The following is a 27,971-nucleotide window of genomic DNA, read 5'->3' on the forward strand; positions in this document are numbered from 1 at the left end:
TTGATTTTTCTTCTGCTTTTTGAAATCTGCTATTGAAACTTTCTATTGAAGTCTTCAGTTTAGTCATTGTATTCTTCACCTTTGGTATTTCCACTTAGTTTGCCTGATGATTTCTTTTTCTTTGTTAAACTTCTCATTTTGTTCATGAATCCTTTTCCTAATTTCATTTAGTTGTCTGTTTGTATTTTCTTGTAGTTCACTGAATTTCCTTAAGAGGATTATTCTAAAGTTTTTGTTAGACAGTTCATCACATTTTAGGGTCGGTTATGGGAGCTTTATTAGTTTCCGTTGGTGGTGTCATGTTTACCTGATTCTTTGTGATCCTCATATCCTTGTGTTGGCATTTGCATTTGAGTAAACAGACTCTGCATCCAGATTTTGCAGGTTTTGTTTCAGCATGGAAAGACCTTCACCAGCCAGTTCAGCTTAGGATACTAGGTCATCTGGTAGCATCTGTGAGCAGATGGAGTTTGCCACTGGGGTCTCTAGTTAGGTGAGGCCACTCCCCCTGCTCTTGGTGGGGTGGAGTTTGTCACTGGTTGAGTTGGCCTTCTGGCTGGACTCTGTGTTCAAGCAGTGCTGCTTTGTGCACTACCTGGTTGGGCAGGACTTTTGGTTGTTTTCCATGTTTAGATGGTGCATTCTCTGGACTCTGCAGTCACCTCTGGTAGGGTGGAGTTGCAGGCTATATTCCCCACAGGACAGTGCCAGTGGTGAAATTTTGCAATGGGACAGGGTTTGGGGCTATGCTCTGCAATCCTTCCTATTTAAGAAGGGCCTCAGCCTGGACTTTGGATTTAGGTAGGGCTGAAGGCTGGACCTCATGGTCAGATGGGACCTCAGTCTGTGCTCTGCGATTAGGGCAGCAGAATATGCCTCAGAGGTGGCCAGGGCTGCAGGCTGGGCTTCACAATTCAGTAGGCCACTGGCCATGCTCCACTGCTGGGAGAGGTTGCTGGCTGGGCTCTCTGGTGAGGTGGCACCTCTAACTGCACCCCACGGTTGGGTGAGGCTCGTGACCATGCTCTGCAGCTGGGTAGGATCACTGTCTTTGCTTCTCAGTCAGGTTGGGCTGCCACCTATGCTCTGTGATTGAGCAAGGTCATTGGTGAGCTCCCTGTTTGGGTGAGGACACAGGCTCTTTAGCCATCTGTTAAGTCCATATCCTCTGCTCTACTACTGAGTAGGATTATAGGCTGGGCTTGGCAGCTGGGTGCTTACCATAGGCTGGGCTCCAAATCTCCTCAGGAAACTCAAGCGTCCCTGGCTATGTGGAGCGAGAGGCTATGCTCAACACTTGGGCAGCGCTGCCGGCTTGGCTCCCTGCCAGGCAGAGCCATAAGGTATCTTCCACAACTTCAGGGTGTTGTGGTCGCTATTCCTGAAGCAGTGGGTCTGGATGCCATGCTCAGCAGTTGGGCAGAACTGTGAATTTCCTCCCCTGCTCAGGCAAGGCCAGAATATGTGCTTCACAGCCAGTGTGGCCCTGTGGCTGATGAACCAAATCAGGCTGAACTGCCAACCAAGTTTCCTGGCCTGACAGGGTCACTGGCTGGAGTCTGCTGATCTGCAGAGCTGCTGACTGGCATCTCCACTCAAGCAGGAATGAGGTCTGCCAAGATGTATATGCTGGTTGCTTTAAGTTCCACCCCCACTTTATCTGTCTCTATCTTAACCCCCATACTTGAACTCCACAGATTCTCCCCCGTGATCCCTGGGAGGGATGACCCAAGTGAGCCTCCTGGGAAACATGCCACAATGCTGGGGAGATTGGATGTCCATCTTGGGTCCTCTTTTTTCCACTGGAGAAACTGGAAGGCCAGGGAGGCTCTCCTAATAAAGTTCTGTGCCCTCCCTCCCAGAGAGGGGTGCTATGATTAAAGTGAGACCACTTCTCTTACCTTTCAAATGCGTCCTGCTCAGTGTCTGTGGTCCAGGGGAGTGCTACAGCCTCCCCTCAGGACTCGGCAGCTTCACAATGGTGTCCTGTCTATGAAGAGTGACTTGTTGGTCTTCGTATTATTGGGACTGGAACAACCTATGTCACCATCTTGATGATGTCATCCTCCTCCTTTAAGCTATTATTCTTAAAATGGAATTTTAAAATATACAAAGCAGCAATTCCTTGGTAATATTGACCTTTGTTTTATAAAAAAAAAAATATTCTAGGCATAGAACACCTTTCATTTTGCATTTTTCTTGACTGGATTTTGAAGAGCGGTTCCAAAAGTGTCTTCAAGTTAGGCATTTAGAGTATATGTTGTTTCCTATGATCTCATTTTCTTTTGTAGAGGTGAAAATATCTTTTCTCCTTGCTCTGATTTTGGTTTTGCCATTGAAGTTAATATTGCTTTTGCTAATTCAGAGTTTAAATCAATTTCTGATTTCATTTAGAGTATTCCACACAATGCTCACATCTTTTTTTCTCTTCACATCCCCTCCTTTAGTATTTAAAAGAACTGTGGTCTATGGCAAACATTCAAACACTGTGAAATGATAGTGAAAACTATTGAGTTGTATTCAAGCACGAGATTATTCGGATAGCTTAGCAAGGCAAGAGCACTACATAGAATCCCATGTCAGAATTGCCAGTGTAATAACATATTTTGTTTTCAGAATTCATTGTTTCTTGGAATGCCATTTATCTGTCTTGGAACACCACTCATAAGTTTTGTGTAATGCATTTTATAAGTATAAACTTATGCCTTTTTTTTTTGCAAGAATGACTCACCAATAGCCGTGGGTAGGGTCAAGACCATACACTTATAAAATGGCAGTAACTACAAGCATGACTGACTGATGAGACCATGATCACTTCTCTCCATCATGTTTCCATCCCTCTTCCCTCAGGCTGGATGACTGCCTTTCAAGTGTCCAGAATAGTTGATCTCTAACTTTATTGGTTCTCAGATTCTATGATTCTCCATGACCCATGCCAGTTAACACATTACACAGACACACAAAAGTAAGCATGAGCTAACTTTCCATCCTTCCTGAAAAAGAGAATAAAATTGTATTTTATTTAATTATATATTTATTCCACTTCCAGAGTAGTTGACCCCCAGAAAAAATTGTCTAGTGAGACACATTAGCCTATCTTGGAGGTTTGAAAGATTGGATTAGGCCACTATTTGAATGCTTGTATATCATGTCAGGAAAGTAAATCAGATGACCTTGAAGCCACTTAGAGCCTTAAAATATTGCTAAGGTTTGACGCAAGGGATTAGCCCATTAAGCCATTGCCACTGGCTATACTCATGATGATATTCTGAGGCTGGTATGAGCCTCTGTACTGCTCAGGGTTTACTTACTATGGAAAAAAGAAAAGTCAGATTAAGCTGTCAAAACCCCAAAATTAACATGTGCACCTAATTGGCTTAGTTTGTTGTTATTATTATTCATACAATTACAATTTGTGTCTATAGAAACTATGGCCATTATTTTTAAATTGCTATTTTGGAAAGGCAAGTTATCAATATTAACATTGTGACAGAAGTAAAGAAAATTCATAAAATGTACAGAAATACAGCTAAATCCAAAATGGGCATATCAGTACATAAGTAGGAACACATTTTCAAGTTCTTGATATGCTTGGCCTCTATCCCATACCACTAATTACTTCTCAGCTCAAATGGGCAAAATCGTTAGCAATTTGCTTGGCAATAGGTGAAAAGATATGTTTCTTTTTTTCTTTCCCTGTGGAAAATTGTCTGCATTGTACTGCAATGCTGAGCAAGTTATTCTTAGCAGCACGTCTCTTCAGACATTTTATGGCAGCTTGGGGAATATTAAATGTATGATTAATAAATAATTACAACTATGTGTCCAATCTTTAACTCCATATTCAAAAGGAGCTTTGACTGTGTGAAGCATTTGAAAGGAGTTCTGAAAACAATATATTTATACATTTTAATTTAGATTTATTCCAGCGTTAAAGTACAAATATTTACATATTCTGTGAATATTTTACATATAGAATTATTTTAACCATTATCAGTATACAACTACCTCCAGGGAGAAATGCAGTAAGGAATTTAGCAGCAGGAAAACATAGTAAACAACAATTTAGGACAGAAGGTAAAGAGCATCATAAACGTGGAGAATCTGAATTTAGAGGAAGAATTTTTAATTAGGTGGAATGTAATCACTCAGCTGGAATTTGTCTACGTTACCAGAACAGGAGCATTTTGTTATTGTTGTGGAAAGTGCTTTCAAGATATTTCATTAACAAACCAAGCAGAAAATCCCATTTCATTCTTATTCGCTCTCTCTCTCTCTCTCTCTCTAAAGGAGTACAGGGCAATATGAGCTTAGCATATCTGTTATTGTGCAGTGATACGATAAGAGAATTTACATCATTTGCAGCATGGTATAATCATAGTGAGCTGAGATCCTGAATTTTCTGGAAGAGTCCCAAATTCCTACTTGATCAATTCTATGTGTTATCTTTAGGTTCCAAAGTTATGGTGAAACAAAAAGCTGTAGCTGGATAAGAGAACACTTCTAGTTCCCACTATACCACTCGGTTTGTGCTAAAAAATGTTTCTTAAGCGATTTTGGTTGCAGTCCTTGCCCCTCTCTTTATGCAAAGGCATGAATGCTGGAATACCTAACAGTCTCATTCCATGGCTTAACTCGTATTAGGCAGCATGACATAGCAGTTAAAAATGGACTGGTATTTGTGTGCTTGAATTTGAATGCCAGCTCTGCTAATCCCAACTCTGTGTGACCCTGGGCAGATGATTTAACCACTCTGCTTCAGCTTCCTCTGTAAAATAGGCTTCACAATAATGATAATTTCTCGTGGAGTTGTTATATGAGGCTTTGACCAGTTGGAATACACAAAACACCTACAAGAGTGCAGAACAGTGGGGCGCCTGGGTGGCACAGCAGTTAAGTGTCTGCCTTCGGCTCAGGGCGTGATCCCGGCGTTATGGGATCGAGCCCCACATCAGGCTCTTCCGCTGGGAGCCTGCTTCTTCCTCTCCCACTCCCCCTGCTTGTGTTCCCTCTCTCACTGGCTGTCTCTGTCTCTGTCGAATAAATAAATACAATCTTTAAAAACAAAAAAAGAGTGCAGAACAGTAAATGTGATATATGTATTGGTGAAATAAACACATGTGAGAAAGGACAGCATATGATCTCAAATTCTCTATTAATTCAATTATTCAGCTGCTGTGCTTTTTGTACTCCAGCTCATAAAACCCTAAGAAAAGGGTATTGTTCTGTATAAATATGAAAAAACAAAGTATTGAAGTTAAGGAACTTGCCCACAGTCTCAGCTAGTAAGTGACACCCAATATATTTAAATCCTGATTGCACATCTGTGCCATCTCTCCTCTGCTTCCCCAAGGTACCCAGAGATCTTGCAAGCTGATTATTACCCTATTATATCATGTCTTGACCCTAATTTCATTGCCTGCAAAAATATGTAACAAGCATAATTTTTTATTATAGGGTGGTTGAAAAGCAATGTTTGCCTTCTCACAATAAAGACTAGTGGTTATGGAACCAGATTCTAGAGCAAGACTGCCTATGTTCACAATATCAGCTTTACCACTGTCTGGGTGACCATGGGCTAAACCTCTGTGCCTCAGAGTCCTCTTTCGTTCTGTGGGCATAATAGCACTTAATTCAGGTTATTTAAATATTAAATTAATTAATAAAAATAAAGCATTAGAATAATGCCTGGCACATAGGAAGCACTATAGAAATGTTTCTTGTTAATACACTTAACATAACTACTAGGACTCAGGGGGCCTGGGATGGGTTAGAGAAGAGACATTTAATGGTACTTCATCGATCTACTCATGGTCCCACAGAAATAAGTAAATGTGTTTCCAGCTTTCATTCAAATAGAAAGTCATTCTTCTTGTCAAAAGGGATTTAATCCTCCTTCCTCACAAACCATTGCTCTAGTGTTAAGGACATTGATCCCCAAAGAAGAGACACTTAAAATGCTCAGCTTAGAGATGCAGACAGCTGGGGATTATACAGGCCCAACTAACAATAAACAATGTTGAAAGGAGGCAAAGCTTTCCATAGAAACTAGCTGTTGAAGATTCAGTATCTAATAACTAGTCTTTGATCAAGTACATAAACAAAAACTAAAATTCAGTGGAAAGGGTCTGACTGACCCGGATAAATGAGAACAACATCAGGTGCGGGAGGTGAAGCCTGGACCAGACGCATCCCCTCTGCCACACCTGGTCAAAGCTTATGGAAAGCAATGAGTGAAGAGGAAAAGAAAACTCGCTTCAGAAATCTTGTATAGCCTTGAAATTTTGTCATATGTATGTAAACAGTATATAGCTCTTAGTACAGAATGTAGCCTTCGTTGTTTTCCATATTCGCAGAATTCTAAATATAAAAGTCCGTTCAGGTATTGTAAAAGAAAGTTGCCTGAATGGGCTGAACCCCACTCAGCTGTTAACTTGAGATTCTGGCGCTCTTAGTGTACAAAATAAATAGCACTTACAATATTCTCTCTTAATAAGGCTTCTTTCCGAGTGGCCTTTTCTTAGGCTTGCCTTGGTAGAGTTTTCGTTTTCCATTTGCTTTGTCTTTTGTTTTCAGAACAGGAAAAATCTTGAACAGATTTGTTGAGAGACTCAATGAATGGGTCACTAAGAGGATTGTAGATTTTAATAGACTCTTCTCTTGCCTTCCCACACAGCTAGCTATTTCCTAAAACCCTAAGTTTAAAGGATTTGAAACAGAACTTTAAATATTATAGAGCTGAATCATCAAAGGGTTTTAAACCTGCCACTGGATGAAGGACAGAAAAAGGACCATCTGATCTAATGCCATGAATTCTTAGCACTGACGATGGTTCCCTGGAGCAGAACAGAGAAAAACTGGAAAGGAAATGCTTAATTGAACCAACATAGGCTACTATGATATACATGGAAAGCAAAGCTTTAAAATGATGAATTAAAATAAAGGGTAAAGAAAGTAAAGATGATGTTAACTTTCTTTCCTGGAAGCTGCTAACTTATCTAGGGCAATAGCTCTCAGATGTTAGAAAAAGCACTGGTCCATAATGACGTTTTCACTGGTCCCCTACAAAGTGAGGACAAGTGGTGAGTTTTTTCATTTATGTGTATTTCTTATTTAAAGGATTATTCCTTATTCTGGGAGTGTGTCTATTAGCATTTTTGTATTAAATATCCTTTAATTAGAAGAGATGTTGATAACATAAGAGAGTTTAGCTTTTCATTCCAAAACCCTTACTGATCAAAATTAAAGGTCAACATTATATTCTCCCAATTAAAAAAAAATCTGATCTGTGAAAAAGAAAATCCAAGACCTAGCAATCTAAGTCAGTTCTTTTCCAGAAAGTGAATTACAATTACCTTAGAAGCAGTTTCAAAATAGACACTGCCACTCCCCTCTGTTGTGAGGTCTCAGAAGGAAAGTGGAAAGAGGAGAAAGAGAGATATGTATTTTTATATAAGATTCTGATACAGACCCTAATTGACATCCACAGTTCTCAGGAGAGAATGATCAACTATCATCCTTCAAAGACCCATATCTTCTTTACATTTGTATTTTTCTTGAATTCATTCACCTCTGTGGACAGGAGACAAACAGTTTTCAATGAAGTTTCCTAAATGAGAGGAATAATATTTCAGGAAACAAGTTTCTATGCTCCACATAAAAAAGATCTTTGAAGAGGAAGCTTCAAGTAACCGATAATTCTTTTCACAAAGAAATCATGATATGAAAAATCCAGGGATATAACAAATATATTCTTGAGTGTGGTGGCAAGCTAAATAAAGTCCTTGAGCTAATTTTAATGGAAAAAGTTTCCACATACAAACTGAGTAAGTAGACAAACTCTATAAATATATTTCTTGAGCTCTAAAAAGCTACATGGGGGAATGCTAGAACAAATATTCAAACTGCGTAAGATGGGTGAAAGTGTAAAAGTAAACTCAGATTTCTTTAACACTATGAAGCAAAATAAGATGTTTAAGACACTGAGTTTTTCCCTGTCCTTGAATATATCAGTCTAGTATCATTTTTGGCTCCAATTTGGTTGATTTCCTCACTGGCCTGTATGTATATTAAAAAATTGTCCTTATTTAGTAATTGATTTCCATGATAGGCTTTGCTTCCTTATACATAATATTATTGCAACTAAAGCTATATACCAGGCACGCCTGGGTGGCTCAGTTGGTGAAGGGTCTGCCTTCAGCTCAGGTCATGATCCTGGGGTCCTGGGATTGAGCCCCATATTGGGCTCCCTGCTCAGCAGGGAGTCTGCTTCTCCCCCTGCCTGCCGCTCCCCCTGCTTGTGCTCTGTATCTCTCTCAAATAAATAAAATCTTTAAAATAAGATAAAATAAAATAAACTATATACCGTATCCCTCCCCCTATTCCACCCTAACGCTAGCATAAACTGTCTCAATTCCTATGCAAATCCTACTCATTCTCTAATGCCTATTTCATTTACACAAATACTGAACACTTACTATGTGCCAGGCACTTGCGAGGCCCTAAAGGGCAATAACGGGCAATTATAACTTTTAAGCAAATTGTGGTTTAAGTGTGAAATATGGCTTGAAGAAGTGTTGAAAAGAAACAGGGATATCCATTAGAAGGCTATTACGATAATCTAGGACAACGATTGTCAAAGTGTGGTCCTCAAATCAGCAAAATCAGAATCACCCAGCAACTTGTTAGAAATGCAAATGTTCATGTCCCATTCAAGACCTGCCACATCACAAACTACAGGCTCTGTCCCAGCAGTCTGCACTGTGGCAAGCCTTCCAGAAGGTGTGGATGCACACTGAAGTTTGTGAACCTCCGACAGAGCAGAAGAGTGGTAGGAGACAAGATTAGTGGCTCTGGATTTAAGAGCAGAAAACACTTTTTCCAGATGTTGCTGAACTGAAAACATGATGACTGATTTGGTAACAAGGAAGAAGTGAAATAACATTTGAAGTTTATGATTTGTGTGATTGATGCCTAGTGGAGCCTTTTAGAGATACAGAAATATAGGAAAATATCAGGTTTGGGGTGGTCAGTGTATGAAATAAATACTGTTTCATGTTGACACATGTCAAATCTGAAATATCAGACATTCAAGTGGAGATGTCCAGAATGGTAGGATAATAGAGGTAAAGGGATCAAGATAAAGGTGACCTTAGGAGTGATTAAGGTTGAAGAGCTAATCTAAAAAATGAGAAGAAGATATGATTTCACTTATACATGGAATATTAAAAAGTTAAGCAAATGGACAAACAGCAAACAAAAACCACAATGAGGTTATCACCTCACACCTGGCAAAAGAGCTAAAATCAAGAACACAAGAAATAACAGGTATTGCAAGGATGTGGAGAAAAAGGAACCTTCATGTTGGTGGGAATGTAAATTGGTGCAGCCACTGTGGAAAACAGAATGGAGGTTCCTCAAAAAATGAAAAACAGAAATACCATGTGATGCAATATTCCACTACCGGATATTTACCCAAAGAAAACAAAAATAATTCAAAAAGATATATGTACCCCTATATTTATTGTAGCATTATTTACAATAGCCAGATATGGAAGCAACCTAAGTGCCCATTAATAGATGAATGGATAAAAAAGATATGGTATAGATATACAATGGAGTACTAGGAATCCATAAAAAAGAATGAGATCTTGCCATTTAGTGACAACATAGATGGACCTATAGGGTATCATGCAAAGTGAAATAAGTCAGACTGAGAAAGACAAATATCATATGATTTCACTCATATGTGGAATCTGAAAAACAAAACAAATGAATATACAAACAAAACACAGACTCAAACCTGTAAATGTAGAGAACAAATCCCTCCCCGACAGAGGGAACAGGGGTAGGAGGTTGGACAGAATGGATGAAAGGGAGTGGGAGATACACGCTTCCAATTATGGATGAATACATCATAGCAATAAAAGGTACAGCATAGAGAGTACAGTCAATAGTGCTGTAATAGTGATGTGTGGTAACAGATGGGAGCTACCCTTGTGGTGAGCACAGCATAACACAGAGATGTTGGATCACTGGATATGTCACACTAGGTTGTTCATCTGAGATTAATATAACACTGTATGTCAACTACACTAAAATAAGCAGTTTTTTAAAAAGCCAAACTCATAAATACAGAGAACAAACTGACCCCTGGGCCTTGCTGATCTTCGAGGGACTGACCCTCTTAGGGCTAGCCAATTTCCGAAGATAGTAAAGGACTTGCCTGGGAGCATAACTTTCGTAGGAAACCAACAAATTCAAAGCCCATACCTTCTGAATTTGTTAAGTTCTTTTTTTTTAAAGATTTTATTTATTTATTTGTCAGATAGAAGAGACAGCGCAAGCAGGGAGAGCAGAAAGCAGAGGGAGAAACAGGCTCCCTGCTGAGCAAGGAGTCTGACGTGGGGCTCAGTCCCAGAACTCTGGGATCATGACCTGAGCTGAAGGCAGATGCTTAACAGACTGAGCCACCCAGGCACCCAAGAACTGTGTTTTTACAAAAACAATGTTGAAAAAATGGAAGGACAAGGCATCAACAGGGAGAAAGTATGTGCAAATCATAGAAATGTTAAGGCACTTCTGTTCATAGTATGTAAAAAGTTACAACTCAAGAATAAGAAGACAACCCAGTAGTAAAAACTGACAAAAGATTTGAATAATTACTTCACCAAATTGGATATACAAATGACAAATATGCACATGAAATTTTACTCTACATTATTAGTAAATAGGAAAATAGAAATTAAAACCACAAAAAATAGTTAAACACCCACTAGAATGAATATAATCAAAAAGGCTTTCTAAATGTGAGACAGAATGTAGAGACACTGGAATTCTCATACATTGCAGGTAGGAATGTAAAAATGGTACAAGCACTTTGGGAAAAGTTTGTTAGTTTCTTTAAAACGTTAAGCATACACTTAGCATACAACACAGCAATTCCACTCCCAGGTATCTCCCAAAGTAAATGAAAACATATGACCAGATAAAGACTTGTACATGAATGAGTATAGAAGTATTATTTGTAATAGCCAAAACCTGGAAAAAAATCCGGAAGTCTATCAATAGATGAACAAACAAACTGTGGTATATCTGTATAATAAAATGCTACTCAGAGCCAAAAAGAAACACACAGTGATACATATAAAACACAAAAGAACCTCACAACACTATGCCATCTGAGAAAACCTAAATATAAAAACTGCATGGTAGGGGTGCCGGAGTGGCACAGTCAGTTAAGAGTCTGCCTTAGGCTCAGGTCATGATCCCATGGTCCTGGGACTGAGTCCTGATTCTGGCTCCTTGCTCAGCAGGGAGTTTGCTTCTCCCTCTGCCTGCTGCTCCCCTGCCTGTGCTGTCTCTCTGTGTCTGGGAAATAAATAAATAAAATCTTTAAAAAGGAAAAACTGCATGTTGTACAAACCCAATTATTTGGAATTTCTAGAAAATACAAAACTATGAGGATGGGATCAAATCAGTGGTTGTCTAGGGCTGGGAATGAGAATGGGGTTAACTCTAAATGGCACGAAGGAAATTTTGGGGGTGATGGAAGTGTTCTAAAACCAGAATGTGGTGATGGTTGCACATCTCAATATACTTACTAAAATTCATAGAACTATGTATTTAAAATAGGTAAAATTTCTGGCCTACAAATTATATCTCAATAAGCTATTTTAAAACATGGTATTTGCTAAGGTTGCAGATTGTACTTACTTGAAAACCGACTATGAAAGGAAAGAGAGAAGCATCAGAAAGAAAGTAAATAGCCTTGATGGAGATTTATTTTCCCTTATAAAACTGAGAAATCATTGAGCAAATGTAGTACAAAGAAGCCAGTAAAGAATAGGAGGTTAAAAACATAGGAAAGAGAGGAAATAATTAATGGATCAGGATCCTTGAAGAAGCTTTCAGAAGCAAGTAGACAGATTCACTTTAGACAAAAAGGATTACCTCATCCTCTGCAATGGGAGAGGAGATGGAAAAGATAGATGAAGTTAAAGAAAACAAATGGTGGTGATAGGGCAAAAAGGCAGCAAGTGTTCTATCCTGGTGGTGTCACTTACTTAGAATTAAATGGAAAGAAAAATAAATGCCTTAGTCATTCAGATTCTTCCTAATGGTTATGGACTCTTCAATTAGCTAGTGTGAATGCAGAGTGGTGTTCTTTCTAGCTGAAGGGAATTTATACCTGTAGTTATAACAATCCAACCTGGCAAAAATAATCTTCAGCACCAATCAACTATGAGAGGTGTGTACAGTTGGGGGTTTGAGCGCAGAAGAGTTTAGAAAAGCACCTGCTTGCAACTGAAGAGAAAGCTGATTGGAATCTATAGGATTGTTGAGAACTTGACCTACAGCTGAGCATGGAGGCAAAGAGTAAATGATTGCCTCATTTCTCCTGTTGGCTGTTTTCCTTCAGTTCTACTCTGTAGCATGGAGTGGGTAAGAAGAAGGTTGGTGGTAAGATGGATCCATTAATGCTCCAAGTATTTCCCAAAAGTTTCTCTAACAACTGTTTCGAGTCAAGTTGATCACTCTATCATCCTCACCTTTCTCTGCAACTAGTCCCCGCTTCAACCTCCTGGTTCCATCTGCCAGTATATTTTACCTCAAAGTCCTCTTTAATTATTTTACTTGGGCCTATCTCTTCTCTGTTAAGAGTATTATGTGCAGGGAAACAATTTCTTTGGCTTTCTTGGAGTCCCACTTTAGTGCTGAGCAGTTAGTAGTAGTTAAGATTTGCTAAAATGAAAATAATTTAAAATTATTACAGACTGGCTATAAATAAGCTGTTTGGAAACAAAATCTTTTCTAAAATATTAGTGATAACCATAGGTTTCAAATCTAATTTCTAATTTATGTTCTGCCACCAAAGAGCTTGATGGCCTTGGACAAGTGATGTAACTCCTATGAGCCTCCATTTCTTAATCTGTAAAGTGAACGGGTCGGCTTAGATAATTTTAAAAATTAGCAATGAGTTTTTTTCCAACTCTAAGTGAACAAAGGAACTGATACTAATTGTGTAAAAACCAAAATAGGTAGATAGCTATAAGAAAGAAGAGAATCAGTTTTGTTTATTCCTAGATCTACTATTGCAGTTTCATGGCACAGAGTATAAGACATATAACATTATTCTGTATTTAAATATTCTTCTAGAAATTGATTTTTTGCAAATATTCACAAAAATGTATTTATAATAGTCAAAAACTGGAAGCAATCCAAATGTCTAGTCATTTGTTAATGGATAAACAAATTGTGGTATATATAATGGAATGCCTTTCAGCACTAAGAAGGAATTAGTCACTGACACATGCAACAGCATGAATGAATCTCAAAATTTGTGCTAAGTAAAAGAAGCCATACATACACAAAGGCTACATTCCATTCATATGAAATTGTAAAGAACTTAATATAGTAAAAGGAAAAGATAATATTTCACAGAAAGGAAGCAGATTCTTAGGTGTCAGTTATGGATGACAGAGATTGTCCAGAAAGGAGCACAAAGGAACACTGTAAGTAATGGTATTCTCTTATACCTGCATTTTAGTAGTAGATTTATGCATGTAAATAATGTCAAAAAGGACTGGCAATTGGCATACCCTTTCAATGTCATATCCCATTCTTCCTGGGTAGGAAATAAAACATATGAAGGAATGAAGGAATTTTATGTCCTTCATCTCATTGCTGAGATTGAGGGTAACAACATGAGTTCATAATGCACTAAAAACAAAACAAAACAACAACAACAAAAAAACCCCTCAATGTTCATATGTCTGACTCTATGGGATTAGGAGTAAAGAAAATGAATGTGAGGTTTATTCCTGGATAGGAAATCTCTGAAGTAGATAGTTGAGGGGATTAGAACACATCTACTATGGCTGATCATGGAATTCAGATGGTACAAAGCAAAATAAAAACAGAAGTATACTAGATGCAATGAAAATGAAAGGTCAAATGGAAAAGAGGGAATAGGTGAGCTGTAGGTGCACGAGAAATAAAGGTGCAGATATATTGCCAGTGATGACAAAGTTCCAAGTTTGCAGAAATGAAATTGAGATGTTTGGAGCAAGAACCTTGAATCCAGAATTTTGGAAGATAAAAAATGTGGAAGTTGAAGCTGCTAACATTTATTATAAAGGGTGTCTGGGAAATGAACCTTTAAGCCAAGTAATTAAGTATTTGAAAAAAGATTTAAAAATAGGTTAAGAAGTGAGTCTCCTGTAGGCAGCTTATAGCTGGGTCTTGCTTTTTTATCCATTCAGTCACCTTATGTCTTTTGATTAGAGCATTTAGTCCATTTACATTTAAGGTAATTATTGATAGGTATGTACTTATTGTCATTTTGTTACTTTTTTTATGGTTATTTTTGTGGTTTTTCTCTGTTCCTTTCTTCTCTTGCTGTCTTCCCTGTGGTTTGATGGCTTCCTTTAGTGTTATGCTTGGATTCCTTTCTTTTTATTTTTCATGTATCTATCATAGGTTTTTGAGTTGTGGTTACCATTAGGTTCATATATAACATGTATAGTAAGAATTGATTTTTAATGAAAATTTTTGTTCTAGTGTTTGATGTTGTTGAAAGAGAAAACTTCTAAGAAACAAAAGTCGATTTTAAAAATAGATGTAGTTATAAAATATATCACTGTGGAATTGAAAACGACAACTCAAAAATACAAATGCATCAATATTAACTAATTATACCCATGATAAATCTATTTCACACACATGAAAAAAAATGTAATTTTAATATAATGTCTCTTTAATAGCTCAATTTTGAATCTTTTGGAGCTAAATTTAAGTTTGCTGTAATTTTTACTTGATCATGAAGCTAAAAACTATCCATGGAGTTAGGTTGCTTTTCTCTGAGAAAAGTTGACCTAGAATGGTAGTAAAAGATAAGGAAATCTTACCCATGTTAGAAAAGGATTGAGTAAATCTAATGAATTGCTTGAAGAGTCGATACTAAGCTATAGTGTAGATAAAAGTTGAGGTTATTGATTTGTTCAAAGTGGAACCTAAAGGCTGAAGTAGAAATTATGGATACATAGCATGAGCAGTATTTTTTTTTTTAATCTGCACTGGCCCCACAATGAAGGATATCATTTCATGAAGGCATTCAGCTTTGGTTCTCAGATGAGAGTGGTGAGACCAGCTGCCAGTGATACTTAAAAGGAATTCTCACTGTTGACAGGAAGTTACAATTTCCCTCATAGAAGAAGTCTTTGATTCATGATAAAGTCTATGACTAGGAGATTAAGTAAAATCTAAGGATTTCATAAGATTGTAATATATACTTTCTTTTTTATAGTACTAAAAACTAATCAATTGCCTCATCCAATAAATATTTAATCATTATTTACCAAAGAAAAGTGAATTCTTTATAAAGGTGTTACAAAGGATTGACACTAATAGTATCTATTAAATCTTAACTCTTTGCTACTTGCCAAGGAGTGTTCTAAGTGCTATACATTTAGAGCATCTAATGGACAAAAAACAAAAAAACCTAAAAACTATTTGAGCTATTATACTATCCCCATTTTATAGAAACAAAAACTGGGACACAAAGAGTTTTAAGAAGTTGATGTAACTAATAAATGAAAAGGCCAGAATTTGAATACCAATGGTGTGATCACAGATCATAACTCCATTCATTATAGATACACCAGTCTTTTCATATGTATTTTTTATTGAAGTCATCTTTTTTCCACTGATGTATTTATTCTAACATGGTGAAAGTAGAAAAGAGAGCAGGACAATTTATCTCAGCATCTGGATCACTGTCTGCTAGCTCCTTTGACAACCTTCATTAATCTTTCAGAATCTTCCTCCTGGTTATAGGATTTTTCAATTAACTAGCATGAATACAGAGAAATGTCTTGACTAAATGAAGTGTATTTATACACTATAGGTATAAATGCAGGATGGCAAAATGATCTCTAGCATCAATCAACTCCAACCCCACAAGATAAAATATTCCTTCTACTAAGAGAGTCAGAAGTAACTTTTATAAACAAAAGTTATCAGTTTCCTTTGTTTCTAACAAAGACCGAACTGGCAATTATCTATCTAAAAATCTGGTCTAAAGAAATAATCAGAATTATGGACAAAAATTTATGGAAAATGTGTTATTTATATTAGCAAAATTTCAAAATTATCTAAATGTCCCTACAGATGTATAATGGTTAAACAAAGAATTGTGGATCTATAAATAGATTTTCAACCATCCATTGAAAATCATGTTTTGAAAAACAGTTAATGTTGGGGCGCCTGGGTGGCACAGCGGTTTAGCGTCTGCCTTCAGCTCAGGGCGTGATCCCGGCGTTAAGGGATCGAGCCCCACATCAGGCTCCTCTGCTATGAGCCTGCTTCTTCCTCTCCCACTCCCACTGCTTGTGTTCCCTCTCTCGCTGGCTGTCTCTATCTCTGCCGAATAAATTTAAAAAATCTTTAAAAAAAAAAAGTTAATGTCACCAAAAAATTATTATATAATATGGGGGAAAGGATACCAATTATACAAAAAACAAATTAGAAGGATACATTCCAAAATATCAGCAGTGATTATATCTTGGTGGTGAGATTATAGGTGATTTTAATATTCTTTTTTGTGTTTCTGTTTTCCAAATAATCTACAACATGCATGTTGTGGCTTTTATAATAAAAAACATACATTAAAATAAAGTTTCATAGTTGCTTTTTGAATAATAACATGATATTTACCCTTTATACATTGTTCTATAAATACTGAGGATATGTATGGGGTTTTATATGAAAACGTATTTTAGCATGCTATTTCATTTAATTATTAAAAGAAATCTATGAAGCTTCTGCCTCCTGCCAAGTTCACATAACATATTGGATTTACCCTCCAGCCTGAAGCAATAAAACAACTGAATAAAATATATGAAATAATGGTTTTGAAGGCGCTGGACATCAGACAATGAAGCGTATAAATTCCTGAGGAATAGGACTTAAATGAGATGATCCTTAAGATTGTCCCAGCTTACTGCTTTGAGAAATTTCCAAGATATGACACAAGGGGGTGGGGAGAAGCCCAGGCAGAAGATAATGATTCCCTGAGGAAAAACATGGATTTGTGAATCCGGACACCAAAAAAGCCACAATTCACAGGACAGAGCACTAAAAAAAGCTTCACAGAGCAGGGACTTTGAATATCCACAGTGTGGGAGAAAACTGAGGATCTAAAACCTAAGAAAGAACCAGCCTAGAAGGAACAATACCAAAGTTCACACAAGCCTGGGAATCTTGCCTGTTCCCACAAACTGGAAAACATCACACTCTACAGGGCATTGGATGGAGTACTCACAATGATTTTTTTCTCTGTAGTGTGGGAAAATTAGTCCTAGACTAAATGCTGGCCTGTTTCTGTACAACAAATCTTTAGAAAAGACCAAAAAAAAATGAAACTATTTCAAGTAATTTTATTGCATTCCAAAACACACCTCAAGAATATTTATAGCAATACAAAAATATCCAGCTCACAGTGAGGTAAGATCTACAATGTCTGGAATCAAATTTTTTAAGAAATAATAGGCTTGCAAAGAAGCCAGAGAAAATAACTCACAATGAGGAGAAAAATCAATCAATCAAAACTGATCCAGAACTGACACAAATGTTAGAAGTGGTGGACAAGGACATTAAAGCAGTTATAATAACTGATTCCATTTGTTCAAAAAATTAAGTTGGATGGGGCGCCTGGGTAGCACAGTCGTTAAGCGTCTGCCTTCGGCTCAGGGAGTGATCCTGGCATTCCGGGATGGAGTCCCACATCAGGGACTGGGAGCCTGCTTCTTCCTCTCCCTCTCCCCTGCTGTGTTCCCTCTCTTGCTGGCTGTCTCTCTGTCACATAAATAAATAACATCTTTAAAAAAAAAATTAAGTTGGGAAATAGGAAATATTTAAACGAATCAAAGTAAATTTCTAGAGATGAAAACTACTCTGCTGAGAAGAAAAATACTGGAAAACCTAATTAGCAGATTAGAACATGGAGAAGTAGAAATAAAACTATCCAAAATGAAACACACAAAGGAACAAAAGAAATAAAAAGAATAAGCACTGTGTTAGTAAAATGTGGAGATAATTCACATGATGTAATATACATATAATAGGAGTCCCAAAGCAGAGAACAGAGAGGGAGCGTTATAAAAAGTTCTTCCCCAAAAAGTCCAATTTTTACATATATTTTAAAACTGTAAACCCACATATGTATCCCAAGCACCAGAAATATGGAAAAAACTACACAAGGCACAAATTTTAAACACAATTTTAGCAAAAAAGATATAGTAATATCTAAAAGTATAATAAATCATAATGAAGTAATCTCAGGAATGCAAGGTTAATTTCACTGCTGAAAGAAATCAGTGTAGTTTATCACAGTAACTGATTAAAAAGAAAAAACCATCCATATGGCCACCTGTGATGAGCAGACTCTAAGATGGTCCCCATGATCCTGACCAGAAGATATTTCACACCTGTATGTCATTCTCTACCTTTGAATGTGAGCAGAATCTGTGACTTGATTCTAATGGATAGACGACCACAAAGGGGAAAGGATGTATGTGACATTGTGCATATGATTAAATCACATAAAACTGTAATATCAGTATTGTTAAAAGATACTCTTCCCTGCTGGCTTTAAAGAAGCAAACTGCCATGTTGTTTGTTGCCATATGGAGAGGGCCACTCAGAGAGGTGCTTATGGCAGCTTTTAGCTAACAGCCAGCAAGATAGGCCTCAGTCCCCCAACCTGCAAGCCAATGAATACTTCCAGCAAACGTTTGAATTTGGATCTGAATTTGAATACAATCCTTTCTGATTCAAGCCTCACATCAGGCTGTAGCCCAGGCCAATACCTTGACCAAGCCCAGGTCTTGGGAAACCCTGAAGTAGGAGACTAAGCTAAATGAGCACTGTCCATACTCCTGATTCTCCAAAATTGTGAAATAATAAATACACGTTGCACTAAGTTGCTAAGTTTGTGATGTTACTGTTAGATAGCAAAAGATAAATAAAATATCATCTTAATAGATGCCGAAAAAGCATCTGACAAAAATCCAAAACCTATTTCTGATTTTTAAAGTCTCAGCAAATTGAGAATTAAAGGGAACTTCCTCAACTTGTTAAAGGACATCTACAAAACACCCACAGATAGAATCATAGCTAATGTTAAAACACTGAAAGGCAAGAATGTCCACTCTCATCACTTCCATTCAAGATTGCATTGAAGTTCTATGCACTGCAATAAGAAAAAGAAATAAATGGTGTTAGATAGGAAAAGAAGAAGTAAAACTATCTTTATTAACAATCAACACGATCATGAACGTAGAAACAATACTCTTTACATTAACATTGTAAAATGAAATAATTTCATTATAAATCTAAGAAAATATGTACAAAATCTATATGAAGGAAACTATAAAACTCTGATAAAATAAATCAAAGAACTAAATAAATGGAGAAATATTTCACATTCATGGATAAGAAGACACAATACTGTCAAGATGTCAGTTCTTCCCACGTAATCTGCAAATTAAATGTAATCCCAGTCAGAATCACAGCACATTATTTTATGGACATTAGCAAACTGATTCCAAAGTTTATATGGAGAGGCAAAAAAGCAGAAGAGCCAACACAGTTTTGAAAGAAAAGAATTCAGTTGAAAGACTGACACTACCCAACTTCAATGCTATAAAACCCCAATAATCAATAAAGGATTATATTGGCAAAAGAATTGACAAAATACATCCATGCAACAGAACATAGAGCCCAGAAATAGACCCACATAAATACAGGCTTAGTATCTGTCAGCTTTGACAAAGGAGCAAAGACAATGTATTAGAGCAAAGACAGTCTTTTCAACAAATGGTGCTGGAACAACTGGACATCCATATGCAAAAAAAGTGAGTTTAGACACAGAACTTTTACTCTTAGTAAAAATTAAGTTAAAATGGATCTTATACATAAATGTGAAATACAGAACTATGAAACTACAAAAAGATAAGAAAACCGAGAAGGCCTACGTATGGCAATGAATTTTTAGAAATGGAAAGAAAAAATTTTAAATGCATGGAAGGAAAAATTAATAAGCTGGACTTCACATTAATATTAAAAACTTCTGCTATGCAAGGGCACTTAGGTGGCTCAGGGGGCTCCTGGGTGGCTCAGCTGTTAAGCATCTGCCTTCGGCTCAGGTCATGATCCCAGGGTCCTGGGATTGAGCCTCGCATGGGGCTCCCTGCTCAGCGGGAAGTCTGCTCTCCCTCTCATACTCCCCCTGCTTGTGTTCCCTCTCTTGCTGTCTCTCTCTGTCAAATAAATAAATAAAATCTTAAAAAAAAAAAAACTTCTGCTATGCAAAATACATTGTCAGAAGAATGAGAAGACAAGCTTCATATTGGGAGAAAATATTTGTTCAAGACACATCTGATAAAGGATTGTTCTCCAAAATATAAAAAGAACTCTTAAAATTTAATAATAAGAGAACAGGGCTCCTGGGTGGCTCAGTCAGTTGAACATCTGACTCTTGATTTTGGCTCAGGTTATGATTTCAACGTCCTGGGATCAAACCCCACATCAGGCTCTGTGCTCAACAGGGAGTCTGCTTGAGATTGTCTCCCTCTTCCTCTGCCCCTTCCCCCACACTCTCTCTATCTCTCTTTCTCTCAAAAATAAATAAATAAATCTTAAAAAAATAAAGAAGAAAATAAACAACCCAACTAAAAAATGGGTAAATGTTCTGAACAGAAATTTCAGAACCAAGGAAGAAGGCATACAGCGTATGAAAATATGCTCAACATAATACGTCCTTAGGGAATTGCAAACTAAAGTAACAATGACATACCCCTGTACGCCTATTAGAATGGCCAAAATCAAAACACTGACAACACCAATACTGTTGAGCATGTGGAGGAACAGGGGCTCTCATTCATTGCTGATGGTAATGCAAAATGGTACAGCCACTTTGAAAGGCAGTTTGACAATTTCTTACAAAACTAAATATACTCTTAACATATTTTCCAACAAGTGTACTTCTCGGTATTTATCTAGAAGAGTTAATAAATTATCCATAAAAACTTGCAATGGATGTTTATAGCAGCTTTATTCATAATCGCCAAAACTTGGAAGCAACCAAGATGCCCTTCAATAGGTGATGAAGGACAAATTGTGGTGTATCCAAGCAACGGAATATTATTTAGTGATAAAAATGAAATGAACTAACAAGCCATGAAAAGACACAGAGGAATCTTAAGTGTATATTAGTGAGCGAAAGAAGCCAATCTGCGAAGGCTGCATATGATTATAAATATGATTCCAACTACATGACATTCTGGAAAAGGCAAAACTATGGAAAGAGTTTAAAGTTTAGTGGTTGCCAGGAGTTGGGTAATGAGTAGGAAAGGATAGGCAGAGCACAGATGATGTTTAGGGTAGTAAAATGAGTCTACATGATACTATAATAGCAGATATGTGTCATTAGACATTTGCCAAAGCCCAACAAGTAATAAATTTAAATAAAATTAAACTTTAGCACTTACAATCAGCTTGATAAAATGGGATTCCATGTACTCTCTGGTCAAAAATAATTAATATGGCCTAATGTAAATGAAAACAGGGCCTTTAAGGATTGAAATTTCTTATACAAGACCTATTTGGAAAAGAAGGAAAAGCACTCATTTCACTTCTCAGAATATACAATACTGGGTTCTTGAATAAGGCATTCAATAAAAATTTCACCTCCCTTACCAGCTTCATGTTTCAGACCTCATAAATGCCATGCTGGCTTAAATAAGTTCAAATTTAATTAGATAAAATATGGCATATTTCAATTGTCAGTCAAATATCAAAGGTGAATTATAGTAAAGAGTTTGACTCTGTTCTTTTGTTTCTGATTATTGACAGCTTTCAAGTACTACTTCTCCCCCCTCACACACATTCTTTCTCCTATTGTCCCATTTCCGGGCAAGCCCAGGTGATCCCTCCTGCAAAGCTTAAACCGGCAAGCTCCAGCATTTTTCAGGAGCCCTCACATGAGCCCCACTCCCTAACCACAATAGAAGTCAAAGCTAGTTACACCCTCCTTGCTCACTAAAGCCATTTTCAGACCTGCTTGAGAGCTTGCTCTGCTCGCCTCAGAAAGATGATGTGAGTAACAAATCTCCTCATACCCCTTTGACACATTTGTGGCGTTATCAGTCTCAACATTAAATCAAATTATGAGTAAGGAGTTGAGCCCATTTCCTATGGGGTGACCATAACACGCACCAAGCCAATATTCTTAAAATCAGCAAAGAGAAAGAATCAAACATGCTGCCTTCTCCATATCAATTGTATTCCAGAATATCAAAATGCAGAAGAAATAAAAGGATGAGAAACATCAGATTGCAACTCTAATGGAATACTGGGTTTAGACAACAATCATCTGTGAAAACCATTAGATAAAAGGTTGATGGGAAACTTTGTAATAGAAGATTAGGCAGAAACCATCTGAACTGAACTGATAACCTTAATAGCCCTGAAAAAGAGACAACCAGCTATTATATGTATCCTGATGAAAGCAATGGGAAGTACACAGAACAATCTGTTCAGTATTCTTACTAAAATTATAATAAGAACCTAATCAAGCTTTTAGATTTAATTATTAGCTAATAGAAAATATGGTAGGTAAAAGAACTTGTTAAATTTTACCGTGAGACTGAAATTAGTGAAATATAGTATATGAAAATCCCATCAGAAAAATCAATGGGTTTCTTCCAAAAAAATGCATTAAAAATAAGAAAGGGAACTACTATAGATAAGATATACTAACCTATTGCAATGTGTGGACTTTGTTTGGTCCTGATTCAAGCAAATCAACTGTACACTGTTTTGAGTTAATCAAGGAAATTTGTGCACAGACATTAGATGATATTGAGAAATACTTATTAAATATGTTAGATGTGATAATGGTATGATGACTGTTTTTTTAAAAGGGCTTGTCTGTTATAATACAGATTGTAAAAAGGGAATGTAATGTGAGGAAGGAGGAGAATGTTAGGGATACCTGTTATTGAAAATTATTAATGTCCTACCTGAGACCTAATAAGTGGCTAGGAAGGGAAAGGAAAGGTACTCCACATGAATCAAGTAGCACATGGGAAACTGTGCATATTGGAAAGACCATAATGCATCCAAGTAACTAAAAGACACCATAGGATTGTGTTGCAGAGTTTGAAAGGAAAGAGGTAAGTGGGAACACTGAAAGGTAATTGGAAGCTATGTCATGAAGGGCCTTGAATATTATGATTAGGAACAATAAGAAACCATGGAGGATTTTAAGCAAGAGGATGACATAATGATGTCTTTGCTTTAGCAATGTCACTTTAACTGTGTTATGTGGAATAGGTAGGTAGTGTAAGATTTAAGGCAAGGGGACAATGAGTTAGAAGGCTTTTCAATAGTACATATGTGTAGAAGGTGACAATACAGTTGATGAGAAAAAATTTAACAACATGAAGTAGAAGGAATTGGCAAGACTTAGTGATTGTACGTGAGAGGCATGAGGTTAAGGAAACAATATTGGCAAGGATGATCCTAGGTTTCTAGTTTGTGGAAATAAAGAGTGGCATTTTCTTTAAACTAAGATAGAGAACACAGAATAAAGAGCTGATTTTGGAACAAAGATCATTTGCAGCCTCACTGAATTTGAAATGTCTTCAACACACATAAGTGGAGTTGGACGTATGAGTTGGAAACTCAGAGATACATCTTTGACAATCATCAACACATACAATGTGCTTAAAACCATAGGAGTTCACAGGAATAGTGTGCTTGAAAAGAAGAAAGCTGGTAAACAAACCTTAAGAATATTATATAACTAAGAACTAAGGGGGAGCAAACTAATTTTTAATCATCTGGTTCCAAAGTCTGGTGCTTACAGATGGCTACTATTTTGTTAAGCTAATCAAGAGAGGATGTTATGTCTTATCTATTTGTGTGTAATTATTATTTTTAATTTATTATAAAATATGCAAAAGATTGCATGATTCTTTGATTATTTTATCCATTTTTTTGTCAAGTATATTTTGCCATTATAAACCATGCCACTATGAACATTCTTCCACATGTCTCCTTGGACACATACACAATATTTTCCTTATCTAGAAGTTGGGTACAGATGCAAGAGTTTCCTTAGGGTATGTATCTATATGTGGAATTCATAGTTGAAGATGTATTGGCCAATTTTCAACTATAGGAAACAGAATAATTCCACTTATTTTAAGGAGAGAAGTAAGTGATAGAGTATTAAGTGATTGCAAAATCATTGAAGGGACTGAAAGAGTGGGCTCCAGCTCTCTAGGAATAACTCAGAACCATGTCACCAAATGAGCCCATCCAAAGAATTTCACCAGAAAAATAGGAAGTAGTAGGCCACTACTGGAACCATTAAATTGAAAAACAAACCACTATCACTGGGATCCCAGGATCAGGAAATCGTAGCCTCTCAACTACAATTATCTCTTAACTCCCATGAAACTAGCGACTTGACATTCACTGCTGCAACAAAGCAAGAACAAAAACAAACAAAAACAGAACCAATGTTTGCATGACTGTGCCTGACAACCAAAACGATACTTGAGGAATTGCCTCCATATCACTTCTACTCCCTAAATATTGCTCACCTATATCAGTTGACAAAATCGAATGTGAAGGTCTAACATCATGGGAATCTGAGAAATGTTGATTTTAGCTCTCAAACTTTAACAGAACAGAACGGCACAGTACATCAACGTGGGAATGAATGTTGTGACACCTTCATTATATCCACCACACAGCATCTGTGCATCTTAAACATGACCACACATTGTGAAATAGATCTCTGTCTTAGTCAATGTGAGCTATCGTAACAAAATACAATAGATCGGGTGATTTAAACAACACAACTTATTTCTCACAGTTCTGGAGGCTGGCAAGTCAAAGGTGAAGGTGCCAGCCTATTTGGTTCTTGATGAGAGTTCTCTTCCTGTCTTGCAGATGGCCACCTTCTTGCTGTGACCTCATACGGGCAGAGCCCTTGTATCTCTTCCTATTCTTACAAGGACTCTAATCCCATGGTGTGGGAGTGGGGGGGGGCATTCTCAGCGTCTCACCTAAACCTAATTACTTCCCAAAGGGCCCAACTCCAAATGCCATTGCATTGGGGGTTAGAGCTGCAACATATGAATTTGGAGGAAAACATTCAGTCCATAACAACCTCTGGTGCGGTTTATCAGTAAGTATTCCCAGCCCATCGGTAAGTATACGCTGCTCCTTTTGCTCAACATGCTCTCCGACTCTTGGTGTCTTCAAGGTTGTTTTTGTTTTTATCCATCTAATGGGTGCAAAATTTATCTTACTCTGGTTTTAATTTACATTTTTGATTATTTGTTAGGCTGAACATATTTTCATATGTTTGTTGGACATTTTAATTTCTTCTTAAATTTAGATATCTTGTCATGTTTTTCTATTGAGTTGTTAATCTTTATTATAACGACTTATAGGCAGTCTTTGTAAATTCTGCTTCCTACTTCTCTTCTGATTATATGCATTGAAATTATCTTCTAGTATATGGCTTATGCTTTTACTTTTCTATTGTTATTATGCCATCTATTCATGATATACCTTTAAAATTTTAATTTATATATAATAAAATTTAATTTTTTCTTTATAGTGTATTCTTTTGGGGTCCTATTTATTATATTCTGCTCCTAGATTTATTAGACGATATTTTCTATCAGGGAAGTTCTTCATAACTTCTAAAAGATCTAAAGATTTAATTTGTACAGTAGGTTTTATTAATCTTCTCATATTAACTCTTGGGCATGATGGGAGGTATGAATTCAATATATATATATATATATATATATATATATATATTTAAAGAATTTTATTTATTTATTTGACAGAGAGAGAGACAGCCAGCGAGAGAGGGAACACAAGCAGGGGGAGTGGGAGAGGAAGAAGCAGGCTTCCAGCGGAGGAGCCTGATGTGGGGCTCGATCCCAGATGACCAGGATCACACCCTGAGCCGAAGGCAGACGCTGAACTACTGTGCTACCCAGGCGCCCCTCAATATATATTTTATTCCTTATGAGTGAATCATTGCTTGAGCACCATTTTTTTTAAATATATCCACCTTTCCCTACTGATAGGAAATGCCTCCTCTTTATATGTCAAGTTTCTGAGTCTGATTCTGAGACCTCTATTCCATCCTTTTGTCTATTCCAGCACCACACATTAATGTTTTAATAGGTCAATAACTTTTTACCTTAAAGTCAACTTTGTCTGAGTTTAACATACCATCCTCATTTTGCTTAGTATTTGTCTGTTGTACATTTTTTATTGTTTCACTTCCAATTTTTCTGTGTCTGTTTAAATATGTTTTTTTTTTTAAATAACATATAACTGGGTATTTTTCAAATTCAAGTTTGACCATTTCTTTTTTAACTGGCAGGTTAATCTAGTCACATGTATTGTGCTTACAGATATATTTCTGGACATATGACTCATTTTGTTCTATTAGCCTTATTTCTATACTTTAGTATTTGTCATTTCCTGCCTTCTTCTGGATTCATCCATTTTATTTTTATTATAATTATTATTATTCTATTTCTCCTCCCTTATGGTTTGAGAGTTAATCCCTCTACTTTTATTATTTTAGTGTTTAAAATCTCCTTTAAGCAGTTTGACATGTGTAACCAATGCATAAAATGGGACTCTTTTTCTCTTTTGAGTTTCAGCTTAAAAAAAAACCCAAGAACACATCCAATAGATGCAAGTTTCAATAATAAATTCTGTACATTTCTCAGTGCTCATCAAAATAAGAGTATTCTTAATCCCCTTTATCTATTTCACCCATACCACCATCTACCTCCCCACTGGCAACTATCAGTCCATTCTCTGTAGTTAAGAATCTGGTTTTTTTGCTTGTCTTTTTTCTTTTGTTCATTCGTTTTGTTTCTTAAAACCCACATTTAAGTGTAATCATGTTGTATTTGTTTTTCTTCAACTATTTCACTCAATATCATATCTTCTAGGCCCATCCACGTTTTTGTAAAGGGCAAGAGTCATTCTTTTTCATGGCTGAGTAATATTCCATATATACCACATCTTCTTTAGCCATCCATCTATCAATGGACACTTGGGTTGCTTCCATATCTTGGTTATTGTAACTAATGCTGCAATAAACATAAGGATGCATACATCTTTTTCAATTAGTGTTTTCATTTGGGGGGGGGGGTAAATACCCAGCAGTGGAATTACTGGATCATATGGTAATTCTATTTTTAATTTTTTGAGGAGCCTCCATACTGTTTTCCACAGTGGTCGCACCATTTTGCATTCCCACCAACAGTGCACAAATGCAATACATGCAAGTACCTCCATATTTAAAATCAAATATGTTAGATCCTTTATGAAGAATTTGCAAACCTGTCTCGCTACCTCTATAGGCTACTTTCAAGCTGTATGAGAGAAGGCTGGGGATTCAATAGTGGTAGATTAGAATTAGAAAATTCATCGGAAGATGTTGTCTTTGCAGTGCTGTTCCCTTTCCCTTTGTCCCATCTCCACCAAGCCAAGTGAGATGGAACTAGGGGCTGCTTACAGAAATACTTGGAAAACTAACTTGTACTACTCGGAGTTTGCAGATCATGAAGCTTCTGGAAACTGACTCCCTCTCTGAGAAATCTGAAGGTAGGTGTTACATGGAGTCACCCTGATACCAGGGCACATAGACTGGGCTATGGTGCAACAAGCTGTCACTTGGCCTAATGGATCTGTGGAAAGCCAGATTTGTATGGTTTTTAAGCAAATCCTTCTTAGCCATGAGGCCCAAGAGGGGAAAAGTAACCCAATAGAGAAATTTTTTATGTAGGATGAACTACCAGAAGGCAGAGCCTGAAGAGAGATACAGCACCTCTCTGGTGGTGGAGGGTGCA

The 27,971-nt window shown here is 36.9% G+C and overlaps 1 protein-coding gene across 1 annotated transcript in view; it reads right to left on the reverse strand.

The window, feature by feature from the left end:
• Positions 1-17,936: 17,936 nt before the first annotated feature.
• LOC109490178 (endogenous retrovirus group PABLB member 1 Env polyprotein-like) overlaps positions 17,937-27,971 on the reverse strand; it is a 54,796-nt gene continuing 44,761 nt past the window's right edge. Inside the window, exon 4 of the mRNA XM_034653997.1 lies at positions 17,937-19,252. Coding sequence (XP_034509888.1) covers positions 19,246-19,252 — 7 coding nt within the window. The 3' untranslated portion in view covers positions 17,937-19,245. The remainder of the gene's footprint in view (positions 19,253-27,971) is intronic.

The sequence above is a fragment of the Ailuropoda melanoleuca genome, chromosome 2 (assembly GCF_002007445.2).
Source record: "Ailuropoda melanoleuca isolate Jingjing chromosome 2, ASM200744v2, whole genome shotgun sequence".
In the NCBI taxonomy this organism is placed as follows: domain Eukaryota; kingdom Metazoa; phylum Chordata; class Mammalia; order Carnivora; family Ursidae; genus Ailuropoda; species Ailuropoda melanoleuca.